The sequence below is a fragment of the Heloderma suspectum genome, chromosome 3, assembly GCF_057233095.1.
Source record: "Heloderma suspectum isolate Gila_16-S chromosome 3, 16-S_ref, whole genome shotgun sequence".
NCBI lineage: Eukaryota > Metazoa > Chordata > Lepidosauria > Squamata > Helodermatidae > Heloderma > Heloderma suspectum.
Window position 1 is genome coordinate 181,697,218 of NC_139460.1, and position 19,459 is coordinate 181,716,676.

At 41.7% G+C, this 19,459-nt stretch overlaps 1 protein-coding gene across 5 annotated transcripts in view; it reads left to right on the forward strand.

Annotated features, from left to right (window-relative positions):
• COG3 (component of oligomeric golgi complex 3) overlaps positions 1-16,002 on the forward strand; it is a 100,550-nt gene extending 84,548 nt beyond the window's left edge. For all 5 annotated transcript variants that reach the window (XM_084845129.1, XM_084845130.1, XM_084845131.1 and 2 more), the window contains 4 exons: positions 4,523-4,598; positions 10,185-10,312; positions 14,286-14,384; positions 14,481-16,002. In XM_084845129.1, the coding sequence (XP_084701255.1) occupies positions 4,523-4,598; positions 10,185-10,312; positions 14,286-14,384; positions 14,481-14,510 (333 nt within the window). In that variant the 3' untranslated portion in view covers positions 14,511-16,002. The remainder of the gene's footprint in view (positions 1-4,522; positions 4,599-10,184; positions 10,313-14,285; positions 14,385-14,480) is intronic.
• The last annotated feature ends 3,457 nt before the right edge of the window (positions 16,003-19,459 follow it).

Sequence of the window (19,459 nt, forward strand, 5' to 3'; positions counted from 1 at the left end):
AGCCAACATTGTCATCTTTTCAGTACCAGGTTAAGACTTTTCTCTACTCCCAAGCATTTGGCATCATATGATAATGTTAGTTTTTTTATTAGACACTGGAAGTTTTGGTGTTAATTGTTTTCAAGTGTTTCAAACTGTTTAAAATGTTTGTATGTTAAAGTTTTAAATTATGTATTATCATGTGAACTGCCCAGAGACCTTTGGCTATTGGGCAGCATAAAAATGGAAGGAAGGAAGGAAGGAAGGAAGGAAGGAAGGAAGGGGGGTGGGGGTGACAAAAGGAGAACAGCGGAGACATTGTAAAGCGAACATCTGAACCAAAATGATTAGAAAACACAAATACCATATGCCAGGTTGGATACTTTCAGCACAACCAATAATAGAATCATAGAGTAGTAGGTCTGGAGGGCCTATAAGACCATCAAGTACAACCCCCTGCTCAATGCAGGAATCCAACTCAGAGCATCCCTGACAGATGGCTGTCCAGCTTCATCTTGAATGCTTCCAGTGTGGGAGAGCCCACCACCTCCCTAGGTAATTGGTTCCATTGTCATATTGCTCTAACAGTCAGGAAGCTTTTCCTGATGTTCAGCCGGAATCTGGCTTCCTGTAACTGGAGCCCATTAGTCCGTGTCCTAAACTCTGGGATGATGGAAGAGAGATCCTGGCCTTTCTCTCTGTGACAAACTTCCAAGTACATTAAGAGTGCTATCCTATCTCCCCTCAGTCTTATCTTCTCAAGGCTAAAATGCCCAGTTCTTTCAGTCTCTCCTCATAGGGCTTTGTTTCCAGTCCCCTCATCATCTTTGTTGCCCTCCTCTGAACCTTCTCCAGTTTGTCTGGATCCTTCTTAAAGTATGGTGCCCACAACTGGACACAGTACTCCAGATGAGGCCTAACCAGTGCTGAGTAGAGGGGAACTAGTGCTTCACATGATTTGGAAGCTATACTTCTATTAATGCAGCCCAAAACAGCATTTGCCTTTTTTGCAGCCACATCACATTGTTGGCTCCTATTTAGCTTGTGATCTACAGCAATTCCAAGATCCTTCTCACTTGTAGTACTGTTGAGCCACGTATCCCCCATCTTGTAACTGTGCATTTGGTTTCTTTTTCCGAGGTGCAGAACTTGGCATTTATCCCTATTCAATTTCATTCTTTTGTTTCTTGCCCAGCCCTCCAGTCTATTAAGATCACTTTGAATTCTGTTTCTGTCTTCCAGGGTATTAGCTACCCCACCCAACTTTGTGTCATCTGCAAATTTCATAAGCGTTCCCTGCACCTCCTCCTCCAAGTCATTAATACGAATGTTGAAAAGCACTGGGCCCAGGACTGAGCCTTGCAGTACCCCGTTACCTCTCCCCAATTTGAGAAGATCCCATTGATAAGCACTCTTTGAGTCCGATTCTGTAGCCAACTGTGGATCCACGTGATAGTCATTTCACCTAGCCCACTTTTAGCTAGTTTATCTTTTTGTGAAGCCACATTGGCTTCTTCTGTTGTCTTCCACCTTTTTTTCTTTTTGGAGTGGTTTGTAATTGTGCCTTTAGAATTTCCCTTTTAAAAAACTCCAACCCATCTAGGACTCCTTTTCTCATTAGAGTCGCTTGCCATGGGACCTGACTTATCACTGTTATGAGTTTATTAAAATTGGCTTTCCTAAAATCCAGGGTACACGTTTGGCTACGCTTGGCTTTTGCTTCCTTTAGAACCAAGAACTCAAGTATAACATGGTCACTTTCCCCCAGAGTTTCCATAACTGCTACTTTATCCACTAAGTCATCTCTGTTGGTTAGGATCAAGTCAAGGATAGCTGATCCTCTAGTTCCTTCCTCCACTTTCTGTAGGAGGAAATTATCAGCAACACAAGTCAGAAATCCTTTGGAGGGGCCATGTTTTGCAGAATTTGTCTCCCAACAAATATCGGGGAAATTGAAGTCCCCCATTACTACTACATCATGCTTCCTTGAAACATTAGGAATTTGCTTTTCAAAAGTTTCATCCTCATCTTCTCCTTAATTGGGTGGCTGGTAGTAGACTCCAACCACCATGTTCCTTTTCTTCTTTGCTCCATTTCTTTTAACCCAGATGCTCTTGATGGGGCTACCAAGCTCATCCTCCTGTATTTCTGTGCAGAGATATGTATTTTTCACATACAGTGCAACCCCACCTCCCTTTCTGTTCCTTCAGTTGCTGTATTCCAGGGATGGGAGTCATCCCACCAAGTTTCAGTTACACTTATCAAGTCATAATTTCCCTCCTGTATTAAGAGTTCAAATTTGTTCTGTTTGTTTCCCATACTCTGGGCATTAGTGTATAGACATCGAAGACCATTAGCTTTATAGTCTGGCTTTCTTCCTACATGTTTCTGAATCCTGAATGTTTGTGTTGAGATACCTTTCTGCAATGTTTTCACTGGTTCTGTTGTGTTGGAATGGGCAACCAGAGTTTATAGACTTTTCTTTGTCTTGAAGAAAAAATTGACCATGATACTAAAGAATCCCTCAAATGAAGAAAGCAAAGTAATCACGATATGCCGTATCTAGTATGTAAAGTGCATTCAGTATGATTATAATATGTATCAAAATTATGAACACACAAAAGGATAATGTCCTAATTGAAATCCATAAATAAAAGAAAACTCATAAAAGTCCTTGACAGGTAACCAGTCTGATAGCCTATTTCAGCATTTATTTTAGCCATGATAAAAATGGACAAAATATGATTCCATATTATTATCAGGTGTGGTAACTTCTGTGATCTTGAAACTTCATGGGGGAGGGGGTGTAAAATAAAAGTTTAAAATGTTGAAAAGCTTTAGCATAAGGTAATAGGCACCTCAGTTGTCCCCACAGAAAAAGTGTGTGTGTGTGTGTGTGTGTGAGAGAGAGAGAGAGAGACTAAGAACTATCTAAGAAGGGATGTGTGAGAAAAAAGAAAAAACAATGCTTGCTGTCGAAATTAAAAAAACAAAACAAAACCCATTATCCCAGTGTATTGGGGAAAATTACCTGCCAAACTCCACAAAGTTTAAACTACCAATATCAGGAGAACCTTCAACTGAGGCATTCACTAGCAATGGTGAAAGATATGAAAGTTAATCAGTCTTTTAATACTTCCTAAACAGCAACTTTTAACACTAGTGCCCTTTCCCATTATAAATTACAGCTCATTTTAATTTGTCATTGAGAATATGAGACTCAGTAGGTCTCCTGTTGTAACATTTTTGTGACGTTGTATCTATGTGATTTTACCTTTTCTTTTGGGAAGAACAAAATCTTGCATTTTTTGCCCCAGAATGGTGTGCCAGTGGTGTTTTCTGCGCTCTTCATGGGATTCTGTTCTTATATTCTCTAATCCTAGTCAAAAGGAATCTGCTTGTTTTTCCCAAATAAAGTAAGCTACACCAATACACAATAATGTAAACTATGACTGCTGTTACAATCTGAAAACTCATTTAAGATCTAACACTTTTAATTGTATGGATTCACAAAAGTCTTTAATGCCAAAGGTTGTTGACAGCATGAACATCTAAAACATCTGAAATGACCCAATATTGTTTTGGCAATACCTGCGTTATTGAGTGTATCTGAATGTATTATCAAATCTCTTTCAAAATTAATACAAATCTGTATCAGGAACTGAATATCAGGGGTTTCAGAGCAATCTGAGTAATGTTGTTGAATTATCCTCATAAACAAGCACTCCTCAAAAGAAATAAGCACTTCTACCTTAGTAAGGGTGCTGGCAATCACCGTTGGTTCTAGAGTTGCCACTTTTAATAATTGCAGTCTGATCACTAGATTTCTGTGACAAGAGTCCACTGAAAACTGATTAAGGGCACAATCCTATGTATGTTTAGACAGAGAAAAGGCCTGCAACTCCCAGCATTCCCCAGCCAGCATAGCTGGAAGTTTAAATCTCACCTCTGCCCAGAAATAGCCTTTAGGGAAGCTGCCATTTTCTTGCTTTCAGTCTCCCCATCTGCCATATGGGGATAATAATACTGGTCTTTCTTGCAGGGTTGTCATACAGGGTGTTGTGTGTGGAGCATTTTGAACTTTAAGGCAGAAGGTAGATCAGAATTGCCTGGTAGATCTCCAGGAGATTTGCAGTAGATCAGCAAACATTCCCTACTCCCAGCGATTTAACAGTAGGATCTGTAAGAGAAAAACTGGAGGCTTAAAAATTTCCCCCTTCTAAATTAGGCTGGAGAAATCAAGAAAGCAGGGAAAACAGGAGCAGACTGATATGTGAAAGCATTTGTGTGAAAGGTCCAGTTCTGGTGCTGAAATCAAATTCCTGGGGTGCATCTTCTTCCACAAGTTTTTGTCTGCTTTCCTGAGCCACTATTTTGCACCTTGCTCCGGTTGGTGGAACATGGGAACCTAGTGAAAAACGAAGTACATTCTGCAAGCCTAAAGTCCAACCATCCCTCCTTTAAAGCACTATGTAATAGCTGAGCATTGTATAACTTTTAATGTTTATTCAATATATTCCTTATTCTCTTCTCATTATTTTAGGTTTCTGCTTTGAAAACAATGGCTACGCAAAGTGGTCCCAAATACAGCCTCTTGCAGCAGCCCTGGGCACAACCAGGTAATTTTACAGTTGCGTAACGTCTCTTTCTATGAACCAAAGCACATATAACTGGGTCCTGAATTGCAGGCTTTGTAATTCTGGACATTTTAAACAAACATTCATTTGTAAAAGTTTGATTCAATAGAATAAACATTCAAGGGAAGAGCTTGCTGAATTGAGCAACAGCCTGTAAACTTTGACGATTCTTGGAGGAAGACTGGAGATGAGCAAATGTTCCAGTCTTTAAAAAGAGGGAACAGATGATTAAGTAATCAGCCTGTGATCGTCTAGAAAAAGAACGCGTTGAATACTAGGAGCCAGCACGGGTTTATCAAAAATAAGACATGCCAAGCTACCATATTCATTATCTCGATAGATAGATAGATAGATAGATAGATAGATAGATAGATAGATCGATCATGGGAATGCCATAGTATATCTTGATTTTAGCAAAACATTTGACAGAGTATCCCATGATTACCTTGTTGACTATTCTATGATTCTGTGATTCTATAACATTTTGGCTGGAAGATACTACTGTTAGGTGGTAGCAGCATAGTGTCCAGATCACAAGATGTTCCACTGTATTCTACACTGGTCAGGCCACATCTGGAGTACTGTGTCCAGTTTTGAGTGACACATTTTAGGGACATTGTAAGAAGGACATTGACAAACTGGACATGTTGGTAAACCAAATCCTATGAGGAATGGTTGAAAGATCTGGAGAAGAAAATATTTAAGGGAAACATGATAGCAGTTTTAGAATATCTGAAGGGGTGTCATGCAGAAGATGGAGCAAACTTGTTCTCTGCTGCTCCAGAGGGCAGGACTAGAACCAGTGGGTTGAAATTGCACAGAAGCAGGATACAGCTAAACATTAAGAGAAACTTCTTAACTGTAAGAACTGTTGGAGAGTGGAACAGACTGCCTCAGGGGATAATGAGCTCTCCTTGGCTGGATGTATTTAAGCACAGGCTGGATACCATCTGACAGGTATCCAGCATTACAGGGAGTAAGACAGATGAATCCCAGTGTTGCTTCCAACTCTTATGATTTGTCCACCTGTATCTTCTATTCCCCCCTTCATGGATCGCTGCCTTGTTGTGGCGAAGGGGCTTGCGTAACTCAGTGAAGCCATAAGCTATGCCGTGCAGGGCCACCCAAGACGGACAGGTCATGGCGGAGAGTTCTGACAAAATGTGGTCCACTGGAGAAGGAAATGGCAACCCACTCCAGTATTCTTGCCAAGAAAACCCCGTGGAACGTACCACAAGGCTAAAAGAGATGACGCCGGAAGATGAGCCCCTCAGGTCGGAAGGTGTCCAGTATACTACTGGGGAAGAGCAGGGGGTATTTCCAAGTAGCGCCAGAAAGAGTGAAGCGGCTGGGCCAAAGCCGAAAGGACACTCAGCTGTGGATGTGTCTGGTGGTGAAAAGAAAATCCGATGCTGTAAAGAACAATATTGTTGAGGAACTTGGAATGTAAGATCAATGAATCAAGGTAAGCTGGAGGTGGTCAAACATGAGATGGCAAGATTGAACATCGACATCTTGGGAATCAGTGAACTAAAATGGACAGGCATGGGCGAATTTAATTCAGGTGACCATCATATCTACTACTGTGGGCAAGAATCCCTTAGAAGAAATGGAGTAGCACTCATAGTCAACAAAAGGGAGGGAAAAGTAGTACTGGGGTACAATCTCAAAAACGATAGAATGATCTCAGTACGAATCCAAGGCAAACCAACATCACAGTAATACAAGTCTATGCCCCAACCACTGAGGCCAGAGAAGCTGAGGCTGATAGGTTCTATGAAGACCTACAACAACTTCTAGAACTAACACCAAAAAAAGATGTCCTTTTCATCATCGGGGACTGGAATGCCAAAGTAGGAAGTCAAGAAATAATCGGGATAACAGGCGAGCATGGCCTTGGTGTACAAAATGAAGCAGGACAAAGGCTAATAGAGTTTTGCCAAGAGAACACGCTGATCATAGCAAACACTCTTTTCCAACAGCACAAGAGGCAACTCTACACATGGACATCACCAGATGATCAATATCGAAATCAGATTGATTCGTACTTTGCAGCCAAAGATGGAGAAGCTCTATACAGTCAGTAAAAACAAGACTTGGAGCTGACTGTGGCTCAGATCATGAGCTGCTTCTTGCAAAATTCTGGCTTAAATTGAAGAACGTAGGAAAAACCACTAAACCATTCAGGTATGACCTAAATCATATCCCTTATGAATATACAGTGGAGGTGAGGAATAGATTTCAGGGATTAGACCTGATAGACAGAGTGCCTGAGGAACTATGGACGGAGGTCCGTAACATTGTTCAGGAGGCAGCAACTCAACCCATCCCAAAGAAAAAGAAATGCAAGAAAGCCAAGTGGCTGTCTGAGGAGGCTTTACAAGTAGCTGAGGAAAGAAGGGAAGCGAAAAGCAAGGGAGAAAGGGGAAGATATATCCAACTGAATGCAGAGTTCCAGAGAATAGCAAGGAGAGACAAGAAGGCCTTCTTAAATGAACAATGCAAAGAAATCGAGGAAAACAACAGAATGGGAAAGACTAGAGATCTCTTCAAGAAAATCGGAGATCTCAAGGGAACGTTTTGTGCAAAGACGGGCATGATAAAGGACAAAGAAGCTAGGGACCTAACAGAAGCAGATGAGATTAAGAAGAGGTGGAAAGAATACACAGAAGAACTATACAGGAAAGATCTTAATGTCCCTTTTAGCCATGATAGTGCGGTCACTGAACTTGAGCTGGACATCCTCGAGAGCGAAGTCAAGTGGGCCTTAGGAAGCATTAGTAACAACAAAGCTAGCGGAGATGACAGTATTCCAGCGGAGCTGTTTAAAATCCTAAAAGATGATGCTGTTGAAGTGCTGCACTCAATATGCCAACAAATGTGGAACACTCAACAGTGGCCACAAGACTGGAAAAGGTCAGTTTACATTCCAAGTCCAAAGAAGGGCAATGCCAAAGAGTGTTCAAACTACCATACAATTGCACTCATTTCACATGCCAGCAAGGTGATGCTCAAAATCCTACAAGCTAGGCCTCAGCAGCATGTAAACCAAGAACTACCGGAAGTACAAGCTGGCTTTCGAAGAGGCAGATGAACTAGAGATCAAATCACCAACATTCACTGGATCATGGGGAAAACAAGAGAATTCCAGAAAAAGATCTATTTCTGCTTCACTGACTATGCTAAAGCCTTTGATTGTGTGGATCACAACAAACTGGCAAATTCTGAATGAGATGGGAGTACCAGACCACCTTACCCGTCTCCTGAGAAACCTGTATGAGGGTCAAGAAGCAACAGTAAGAACCAGACATGGAACAACCGATTGGTTCACAATTAGGAAAGGAGTACGACAAGGTTGCATATTGTTGCCCTGCTTATTTAACTTATATGCAGAGTACATCATGAGAAACGCCGGGTTGGATGAATCACAGGTCGGAATTAAGATTGCCGGGAGAATTATCAAGAACCTGAGATACGCAGACGATACCACCCTAATGGCAGAAAGCAAAGAGGATCTCAAGAGCCTCTTGTTGAGGGTGAAAGTGGAGAGTGCAAAAGCTGGTTTGAAACTCAACATTAAAAAAACGAAGATCATGGCATCTGTCCCCATCACTTCCTGGCATATAGAAGGGGAAGAAATGGAAGCAGTCACAGATTTGATTTTCTTGGGCTCCAAGGTCACCGCAGACGGTGACTACAGCCATGAAATTAAAAGACACTTGCTCCTTGGGAGGAAAGCTATGGCAAACCTAGACAGCATAGTAAAAAGCAGAGACATCACCTTGCCGACAAAGGTCCGTATAATCAAAGCTATGTTTTTCCCAGTAGTAACGTATGACTGTGAGAGCTGGACTATAAGGAAGGCTGAGCGCTGAAGAATTGATGCGTTCGAACTGTGGTGCTGGAGAAGACTCTTACGAGTCCCCTGGACTGCAAGGAGGTCAAATCAGTCCATCCTAAGGGAAATCAACCCTGACTGTTCATTGGAAGGACAGATACTGAAACTGAAGCTGAAATATTTTGGCCACCTAATGCGAAGAAAAAAACTCACTGGAAAAGACCCTGATGCTGGGAAGACTGACGGCAAAAAGAGAAGGGGACGGCAGAGGATGAGATGGCTAGATAGCATCACCAATGCAATGAACATGAACTTGAGCACACTCGGGGGGAGAGCGGGGGACAGGAAGGCCTGGCGTGCTATGGTCCAAGGGGTCACGAAGAGTCGGACACGACTTAACGACTGAACAACAATCTTCTATTCTACAGTTCATAGAAAAGGAGTAGAATGCAATCTATCTATTACTAGAAAAAAAACACAACAATAGAAGACATATGAGTTAGATTTTTGGGTTGCTATACTTGTTGCCCAGGAAGGGAAGTGTTTGCAGAGGGAAGATCTGTGTCTAAGACAGTCTTCCCCAATCTGGTGCCTTCCACATGTTTTGGACTGACTCCCATCAGCCTCAGCTGATGGCCGGTGTTGATGAATGCTTGGAGTTCTAGTCCAAAACATCTGGAGGGCATCAGGTTGTGGAAGGCTGATCTCCTTCTACAAGCAATGATCACTCTTGGATCACTTTTCTTCTGGTGTCCTTCTAAATGTGGCCTCCCTTCTTACTATGGCTCTTCGGAGAGCTAGGTAGGGCATTTAAGTTGGAAGGGACATTGGAGTCATGTAATTCAACTCCCTGTAATGCAGGATGCAACTACAATACTATAAGGGGACACCATTACTATACACTACATCCAGGTAGTGGATCTCTCTGTGTTCATATATTCGCCCTCCGCACAGTACGATTTCCTGATGGGTACTTGGCTGGTATTTAAATAAACACCTTGGACTTGGTATATATGTGTGATTTTTTTCCAACCAAGCTGGTTACCTATCATATTTTTGTGAGGCAGTTTTAACTTGAGCAGAGTGAATTCTTTCCCCCTGGTTTGGTTAATGCCTTATCTGCTCACTACTTCTAAGTTTGCTGGCCCAGGAGCTCTTCTCTCAACAAGTTGTGTTGCACTTTTTGCTGCTATTGATGGGCAGATTATATTCTCTTTCCAAGCTGCTTAGCTGATTTTAATTTTCATTTTAACATGCTGATTATTTTAGTCCAGCAGCAATTTCATCCAGTGAGTAACTTTTACCCCTAGAAATGGACTGAAGGGTTGAATCCGCTTTGTGAAGTTAGATAGGCTAAGTTCTATTCAGTGACTACTCCGTGTACACCATTGTGAGTTCCTGAGAAGAAGAGTGGGATATAAATGTAATAAATATATGTATGTATTGTTTGTTTAAACGTTTGTCTTACCTTTTCCAGAAGGTTTTAGTGTGGCTTGCACAATTTTGTGCAAGTTTTTTTTAAAGAAAAAGCATAACCCCAACCAATTTAGGTAATGGCAGTGTATGAAAAGAAAAGTATGTTAGAGCAAAGACAATGCTCACGTTCATCGGTGATTGTCCCACTTAGCAACAGAGAGAGAGAGAGAGAGAGAGAGAGAAACATTGACTGTGAAAGTCCTTCAGAAGGACAAATTCTTTGGCATTAATATTTGTTTGAATTTTATTTCTAGCAAAGGTCATGGACTTGGTGTCTTCAACATACAAGATAATAAAAACAAAACTGCCATCAACATTACAGAGTATGTCACTGTACTTGTCCAATAAGGACACGGAATTCATTTTGTTCAAGCCAGTTAGGGTATGTATTTTAGTAGCATTACATATTTGTCTGTATAAGAATAAAAGTTGTATATGTTTTTTAAAATATTATATATTTTAGGGAGCAATCCTATCCCCCCAGATAGTGTTAAGGGTGGGGGAATAGGATAGTTCAGTTTCCTGGCTCCGAGGCTGGAGACAGGGCTCTGACCTCCGAGTCAGAAAACTGCATTCCCCACCCCCTCCCCCTCCAAGCCGGCACAGAGAGAACTGTGCTGGCTACCTCTCTGCGCTCGGGAAAAAGGAACATGGAGACAGGGGAAAGGGGATGTTCCTGGGGATGGGGAGGAGACCAGGGCAGCTGTGATACGACGTATCCTATGGCCACCCCAACCTCCTTCCCTCCCCCTCCAAGGCGCTGCTGCTAGACCTGCAAAATCGCCCATCTAGCAGAAATGCAGGGCTGCTGGAGAGCAGAGGCGAAGATCGCCTCTGTTGTCCTCACGCCCTGCATTGGATACTTGGCAGCCCCCAAGTCCAGAGAGTGCTGGCAATCCGTATAGGATTGTGCCCTTAATTTTAATGTATTCATCTTAGCAAGCTGGTTGAGAGATTCCCATTTTGCCTCAGACTAAATACTTCCTGTCCAGTCCTGCTGCAGAAGCAATGTGAGCTTTGTAACTCATCCCCTTCATAATTTCCGTGAAAGTATATACATTCTCTGGGATAAACATATGGTGCTACATTCTGGAGCGGCCTGAAGTTCTTCAGCCTCAAAGCATCATACAAAATGTCCCAGTAGCCAAAAGCCAGGTCTTTTGTTGCCACCATTTCTTCCACCGCCACTGCCATCTTCTCTCTTCTCCTGGCTACTTATCTTCCTCTTTGTCCTTCTCTATCCTCCCTATTCCATATTATAGGACCCAGGAGATTGTGCTGTGCTGCCCTTATGGCTCCTGCATATGGCTAGGAAAGGTGATTTGGCGGGTGACGAATAAGTGCCTGTAACCCTGAGCATACAGTTCAGGGCAAGAGGATTTATTCTCTTAAATTAGTTTCTGTTCACCTCGTTAAGCTACCAAGTCCTTAAGCTATGCAGCCACCTCTGCATCATCCCCTTAGGCACTGCCTCTACAGGTGCCAGAGAGCCACTGTATAAGGGGCCTTACTCATATTAGGAGTTTGTGCAGAACACCGACTCCTAATGCGAATAAGTTCTACTATATAGTGGCATCTCTGGAACTTGGAGTTTTTAGTGCCTGTAGGGATAATGATCAAAACTGGAGCTCAGCTTAACTACACCTTAGGTTATTAGTGGCTCCTCAAATAGAATAACAGTTGGTTGGGTTAGGTTAGTCATGAAATTAATGGAACTTAAAGTTAGTCATGGCTAATTTGTCCCACTGACTTCAATTGGAGTAAAGCATGACTACCATAGTCTGGACACATTCCAGTACTCCGTATGTCAGGTGTAGGTGACATACATTCTGCCCTGTGGGCACGTTTCACAATTTGAGAAACTGTCCATGGGAGGCATGGCTAATCACAAAAGACAAGTAACCTGCCCAAAAGACTAAATGCAAAGCAGAGATGGGGTCTGAGACCCTCTTCTCCTCACTGCAAGCGCATACAAAACCACACTCCCTCTTCAGGATTCCCCCCCCCCCATCTCCCTCTCTTGGTGGTTCAACTATTAAATCAGGATAGCAAAATGATAACAGATGACAAAGAAAAGGCAATTCCTTCTTTGGCTCAGTCTCCTCCCAAAAGAGGGTCTATGACCGCCCCTGGCAAAGGCGAAGTACAGGCTGAAGGAGCGGGATTGCAGCTTGAGATCGATAGGCATATAGTCAAGGAACACCTAATTACTTTAAATGAGTTCAAATCTCCAGGGCCAAATGAACTGCATCCTAAAAGGAACTGACAGACGAACTCTCAGAACCACTGTCTATTCTCTTTGAGAAATCATGGAGGACAGGTGAAGTGCCAGTTGACTGGAGGATGGCTAGTGTTGTCCCTATCTTCAAAAAAGGGTAAAAAGGAGGAACCTGGGAACTACAGACCAGCCACTCTGACATCAATCCCTGGGAAAATTCTGGAGCAGATGAAAAAGCAATCCATCTGGAAGCACCTTGAAAACAATGCAGTGATTACTCAAAGCCAACACGGATTTGTCAAGAACAAATCCAGCCGGACGGATCAGATCTCATTTTTTGATCAGGTTACCTCCCTTGTGGACTCTGGGAATGCTGTGGACATAATATACCTTGACTTCAGCAAAGCTTTGGACAAAGTGCCCCATGATATCCTGATGAGCAAACTAGCTCAAAGTGGGCTAGATGAAACAACGATCCAGTGGATCCATAGTTCGCTACAAAATTGGACTCAAAGAATGCTTATCAATGGGATCTTCTCAAACTGGGGAGAGGTTACGAGTGGGGTACCACAGGGCTGAGTCCTGGGCCCAGTGCTCTTCAACATTTGTATTAATGACTTGGAGGAGGAGGTGCAGGGAATGCTGATCAAATTTGCAGATGACACAAAATTGGGTGGGATAGCGAATACCTTGGAAGACAGAAACAAAATTCAAAGTGATCTTGATAGACTGCAATGCTGGGCTGAAAACAACAGAATGACATTTAATAGGGTAAATGCCAAGTTCTGCACCTAGGATAAAGAAACCAAATGAACAGTTACAAGATGGGCGATAACTTGTTTCAGCAACACTACAGGTGAGAAGGATCTTGGAATTGTTGTAGATCACAAGCTGAATAGGAGCCAACAATGTGATGTGGCTGCAAAAAAGGCAGATGCTATTTTGGGCTACATTAATAGAAGCATAGCTTCCAAATCCTGGGAAGTACTAGTTTCCCTCTACTCAGCACTGGTTAGGCCTCATCTGGAGTATTGTGTCCAGTTCTGGGCACTGCACTTTAAGAAGGATGCAGACAAGCTAGAGATGGTTCAGAGGAGGGCAACGAAGATGATCAGGGGACTGGAAACAAAGCCCTATGAAGAGAGACTGAAAGAACTGGGCATGTTTAGCTTTGAGAAGAGAAGACTGAGGGGAGATATGATAGCACTCTTCAAGTACTTGAAAGGTTGTCACAGAGAGGAAGGCCAGGATCTCTTCTCCTTCATCCCAGAGTGCAGGACACGGGAGAATGGGCTCAAGTTACAGGAAGCCAGAATCCGTCTGAACATCAGGAAAAACTTCCTAACTGTTAGAGCAAATACGACAGTAGAACCAATGACCTAAGGAGGTGGTGGGCTCTCCCACACTGGAGGCATTCAAGACGAGGCTGGACAGCCATCTGTCAGGGACGCCTTGATGTAGATTCCTGCATTGAGCAGGGGGCTGGACCCGATGGTCTTGTAGGCCCCTTCCAACCCTACTATTCTTTTATTCTTTTTCTCCCCCCCCCAACCTTTTCTATCTCCCTCCCACCATCCATTCAGACATGCAATCACACAACTCTCACCAACAACCCAGGTTGCTCGCAGCTGGCTTCCCCAGGCCCCAGTAGCTCCCTGCTGCTCTCCCTATCCTCTCCTGCTGATTACTTTCTGATTTCCCTGACCCCCTAGCTATCCTTTCTAGCTCCCACCCCCGCCGCCACCCAACTTACCATACAGAAGTGACAGGAGCCTTTTTTTTTCCTTTTTCCCTTTTTCTTGGTGGCTGGGCATGCTGCAGAAGAAAGTATTGGCCTGCAGCTGCCCACCATCTTCATTTCCATGTACCCCAGAGGCATTCATGGGAAATGAAGATAGCAGCAGCTGGAAGGCCTCACTTCATGTTGAAGCAGTCCCAGCTGCCAGTAAGAAAATGTGTGTGTGTGTTTTTTAAAAAGTGGTAGAGCACCTTGGTGGGTGCCAACAAAGGTGTCTGGGGGTGCATTGGTGCCTGCAGGCAGCAGTGTTGCCTACCCTTGCTGTATGTGTTCGTGTTTGAAAGCTGATTTTAAGATGGTGAAAGTGTTGTTCTCTCTCTCTCTCCTTTTTTTGGCAAGAACAATATTCAGCAAGTGTTTCAGAAGCTGCATGCTTTATTAAAAGAAGAATATAGTAATGAAGATCTCCAGATTATTGCTTGCCCTTCAATGGAACAGGTATATAACAAAGCTCTTACAATAAAGCCCTTCTACACTTTTAAACTTTGCTTGGTTTGGGGACCCCAGCTCTAAAACAAGCACTTTGTCTTTCAGGTGAACCTCCTTTTGTCAATAACAAAATAGTGGTCTGACTTTGAGAAGCCTCTTCAAATTCTGTGTCTAGCAAGTGAGGACACAAGACCATTTGTCTGAAGCCAATGAAGACTTGATGTGCCATCCTAAGTGCTTTTACCTTCATTCTGGCATCAGCGGAACAAGAAGAGGATGAACAGTTACTTTTTGGCAGAGTCAGAAGCACTCCTGATAAGAGCTTCAGCTCATTGCCAGCACCTATCTTGAGCAGAAATGTTCAATTTTAATTGCTTCCCCGTCCCTCACTCGATATTGTGTATAGTGAATATCTGATTTTTCTGGGGTTGTGCTGGAAAAAAAGTAGAAACCCCAAATTTAAAAAGCAGGGGTCTTAGAATATCTTGAATAGAGGGCATCCATGTCAGGGGCACTCCACAGTATGCGTACAAACCTTCCCACAATATTTCAATAGCATCTCCCAAAGTGTGGATTCCCATATGCAAGCAAATCATCACTGTGATGCAGTTGGTGTGTTAGTGTGGAAAAGGTGTGTTTCTGGTCGCATCACCTCTGACACCTTTGCAATTGAGGCCATTCTGCTGTAAAACAAGTCATTTAGATGCATGTGTAAATCAGCACAGGCTGTTCTCTGATTTTCCTAGTATATACAAGTCTTCCACAGCTTCTTTGAAGACTGATGAATGCTGACAGTCCCCTGTTCTTATACTCTGCAAAGAAACTTTAATTTATTGCTGTGTAATGGAAAAAGGCCCATTTCACTGCTTACAAAGACAAGACTGAACTAAAGATTTTGGGATACTCGGAAATTATAATATAAATGAGGTGGTTAGGTATAGTCAAGGAATACATTCAAACTGCCAGACCACAAATATCTGATGCAACAGAGAAAGCTTATTATGGAGAGCTTGCTTTATCTGTTCCATAGGTAAGTGATAACGTAAGATGGGGAATGTGTATGGCACCACATGTAATGGGAAACCATAATTGGCTGTGACTTTCGTACACACAGCAGTTTATGCAGGCCATCCATACATTCTAAGGATCATCCATAAGTTGTAATCTACACACAAGCAATTATTGTCTAGAAATTGTAGATTGGTTTTGTAGATTCTGGAGTGGAGTAGAGTGGAGAGGAGTGCCTTCTTGGTTATGGTAGCTTTATATTTTGCATAAAGCTAAATCTGAATAACACTTGGAGTGAAAAGCCATCTTCATGATGGTGTGTGTGTGTGGGGGGTAGAATTAATAAAAACTTAAAAGTTGCCAAGCTTAAATATGTTAGAAGTACTAGAAGTGCTTTTTTTTTGCTTTTATTACTTAATGAACTGGGTCATCTTTTTCTGTTTATCATTGATGTGTTATGTAGTTTCCTGGCTAATTGCAGATGTATAAAACTGTATAGTTTCAGAATATTTACGTATCGTGTACATAATTTAAAAGTTATTAATTTAAAATTCTTAATATAATCTGACTAATGTTCCTGCTTGATTTCTTCTTTTAAATAAAAATGTTGCTTTCCTTGGGATAGTTTCATTTTGTCCTCTTTGAGGCTAGTTGGAAGTGATTTGATTCTTCAGGAAAGCCTACCTAATGTTTCATGAAGATAAGCTCTGACCTTTTGTTAGTTAGGAGAAATATTTCAGGTACAGAAATACTTTTCTCATCATTGCTGTGTCAGGTGGAGCTCCTTCTCTTAGCTGCATTGGGAGCAGCATATTTAAATGCCATGCTGCAATATATATTGTGCATTCCTTAGATATTATGAAAAAGAATCAAGTTCTATAATACAATTTTAATAAAGGAATGACCCAGATTAAATGGCAGAACTTATGGCAAAAGTAAACATCCCTTACTTACTTAGACATGATGTTCTATTGCCTATGCCAGCACTGCAGTTTTTTGTGTGTGCATTGCATAGGAATATGGCAAATAAACTAGCTTCCTGAGATTTTTTTTTTTTCTTGGAGGTTTCTAGTGCAAGCGTGAAGATGGCGGTCAAGATGGCACCTGGAATTGATGCCCTGTTCTATCAACACTAATTTTTGACAGCTAACAGCAAGAATAGACTCACAACTTCAAACTTTATAGTTAAGACTGGAACCATGAGGCAGCAGAGCATCCAGTCGTATAAAGTTGGGCAGCTCACATCATATCTGGGGGCTAAAATCAGCTAAAAAATGCCAACAACATCCGGGGCCTGGGGTGGAGCTGCACTGGATAATGGCAGACTTTAATCCAAATGCTGCACACCTAGATGCCTGAAAAGCCTCTAAAAATACAGACCTGATAAGAATAGATGATGAAAACTAATTGGAAAAGAAGGGAGATATCACAAGGGGCACAGACAACCAGAGTAAAAAAAAATTCACGGGCTATTACTGCCTTTAAAACAAAGCAATAATGGAGCAAGCAAATCAGACACAGCAGAATGGGACATGGCTGCCAAATCTGTACAGAAATAAAATAATGAGTGAGATTGCAAACCTTCTACAACATATGGCGAACCAGTTAGCACAGTTAAAACAAGACTTGAGGCAGGAATTAATGAGAGTTACTGCAGCCAATAATCAACTAAAGCAAGTGGCAGATGATACAAAGGTGTAAATGAGATAGCGAATGAGCCACAGTATAGGAGCAAAGTGCACCAAATGCATATAAAGACTGGAAAAGCCAAATAGAATTACAAAACCTAAAATAGCAGATTTTGAAAACAAGCAAACATTTGTGTCTGTGGGGTGGTGGAGTCTGATATAAGATTCCTTTTTGATTGGTTTAATTCCCTAGTCTATTAAACCCTTAATAGAGCAGATATTGAAAGGGCCCATAGAGCCTTAGCTCCAAGAATAGCAGGCGCTGCAGAACTGAGAGATACTGTGTTGTGCTTTACACAATATGCAGTGAAAAACAATTATCGAAAATAAGTTTGGAAACTTCCATCCCCGATGTATAAGCAATAGAAAGTAAAGTTTATGCAAGCTATAAGCTCTAAAACACTCAGGGGAACGTGCACTCTGTGGCCAGTCACACAAACACTGCAGGAAGCTAAAGTGAAATATAGCTGGGGATTACCTTTACAATGATTGTACGAAGAAGAAGGTATAACCTACATTGCTACTTCATTGAAAGAGGTATTGCAAATGGAAGATTTAAATGAAGAATCCCCATCAATGCAGACAATTCAGATAATCGGAAGAAGAAAAGAAGGATCAAGGAGAATGGCAAGCACAAAGGAAAAAGCTAGCAAACAGGCAGAGAAAACAAAAGGTGGGACAAACAACTGAAATCTGAAGTTGCTCTAAATTTCCAAGACAAACAAAATATAAGTGAGAGGTGTAAGAGTGAATAAGAGTAAATAACTGCCTTGGACCTGACACATGGGAGACACAATGATGAATAACAACTGTAAAATGATGTGTGAGATTAAAATGAGCGTGGGGGTGGGGAACAAGAGAGATTCAGATTTAAGAAAATTAATTTATGAAGATATCAGTAGTCAAATAGATAATGTAAGGAGGGAATTAAATATAATTCTGTATGTTTACACAAAGATTGGTACATAGGCATGGATGTGGGGTAGGAGAAACTGGAGGGAGAAGGTGCCCCCCCCGTAAGGTGCCACAGCATGGTATGAAATTAATTCAAGCCATCCCATTTCAAAAGCAAGTGGGAGTTTGCACATGTCACCTACATGGTTTATGTTTAATTTAAACATCTTGAGGGAGGGTTCAAAGTAAAATATGGAGAGAGAAATAGACTTGATGTATTTTCTGGGTACGGGTGAAGTATATACAATGGAGGGGTTGTGGAAGAAAACCAGTCTTCACTTTCAGTTTTGGTTAGTAAGTAGGAAAGCCTTTTATTCAGCATGCTGTGGGAGCAGAGACCGACAGAGATTTCCCATCTGTTCTGAAGTCCTCTCTGAACTAACCCCAAGCAGATGTATTTATAGTACAAACTGCAGTCACAATTCTACTTGTTTATAAAAGCCTTTCAAGCAACACAGAGTTACATTAAGAAAGACAATGAATGCTCTTTAAGCCTCAAACATTTGCTGAAGAGGAGGTTACGTATTGACTCGTGATATCAGATGTGCACAATCAACCATTTTCTTTCCTGGAATGCACTGAAACAATCCATTAAATGTTTCTTTCGCATACATTTCTTTGACACCTAACTGAACTCTTTCTTATATCATGTACACAGTTTTATTATGCAGTCTAGGCCTAGAGTCAGAAACTCTGTTTTGTTTTGTTTTTATTTTGCTTCTACAGGGTCTTTCAATTTGAGAGAGGTAGCAATAATCCTGCACAAAGACATGGATTGCAAGCAAGATATACAAAAAGACCGGAAATGAAGATGTATTTATCTGGGGACTAATGGGAAAGGAAAAATTAATAGGAGAAATCTATTGTGCCAATGCAGACCAAGTCAATTTTCTAAGCACTTCATTGATGTTTTTGACAGATGTAAGTTTGATTAAGGGTGACAATAATATGCGGAAATTTGAATCAAATAGTTGAGTCAACTTTGGACAGATCTAGAAAAGTGGATAGGTGCAGGATGTGGAATAAGACATGGATGAAATCATCACACCTATTAAATATCTTAAAGAAATACAACTTGGTAGAGGCATGGGGTGCAAATATGAAAATCAGAAGGGCTTCTCATTCTATTCTGCAAGACATAACAGCTATTCCAGAATTGACTACATTTTATTTTCACGCAACTCTAATTTGGTTTTGAAAGAGGCAAATATGGATATCATAGCCTCATGTGCTGGCAACAATTCCTTTGGGACTAAAGCAATACAAAACTTGCTGGAGACTAAACCCTATCCTACCACATGAGGAAGCAAGAGAGGCAGTTGGGCTAGAAATAGAAAACTATTTTAGCAGTAACAGCACACCTGACATATACATGTACTCTGGGAGGCAATGAAAGTAGTGGTCCAGGAGAAGTGTGTTATACCAATTTACCCA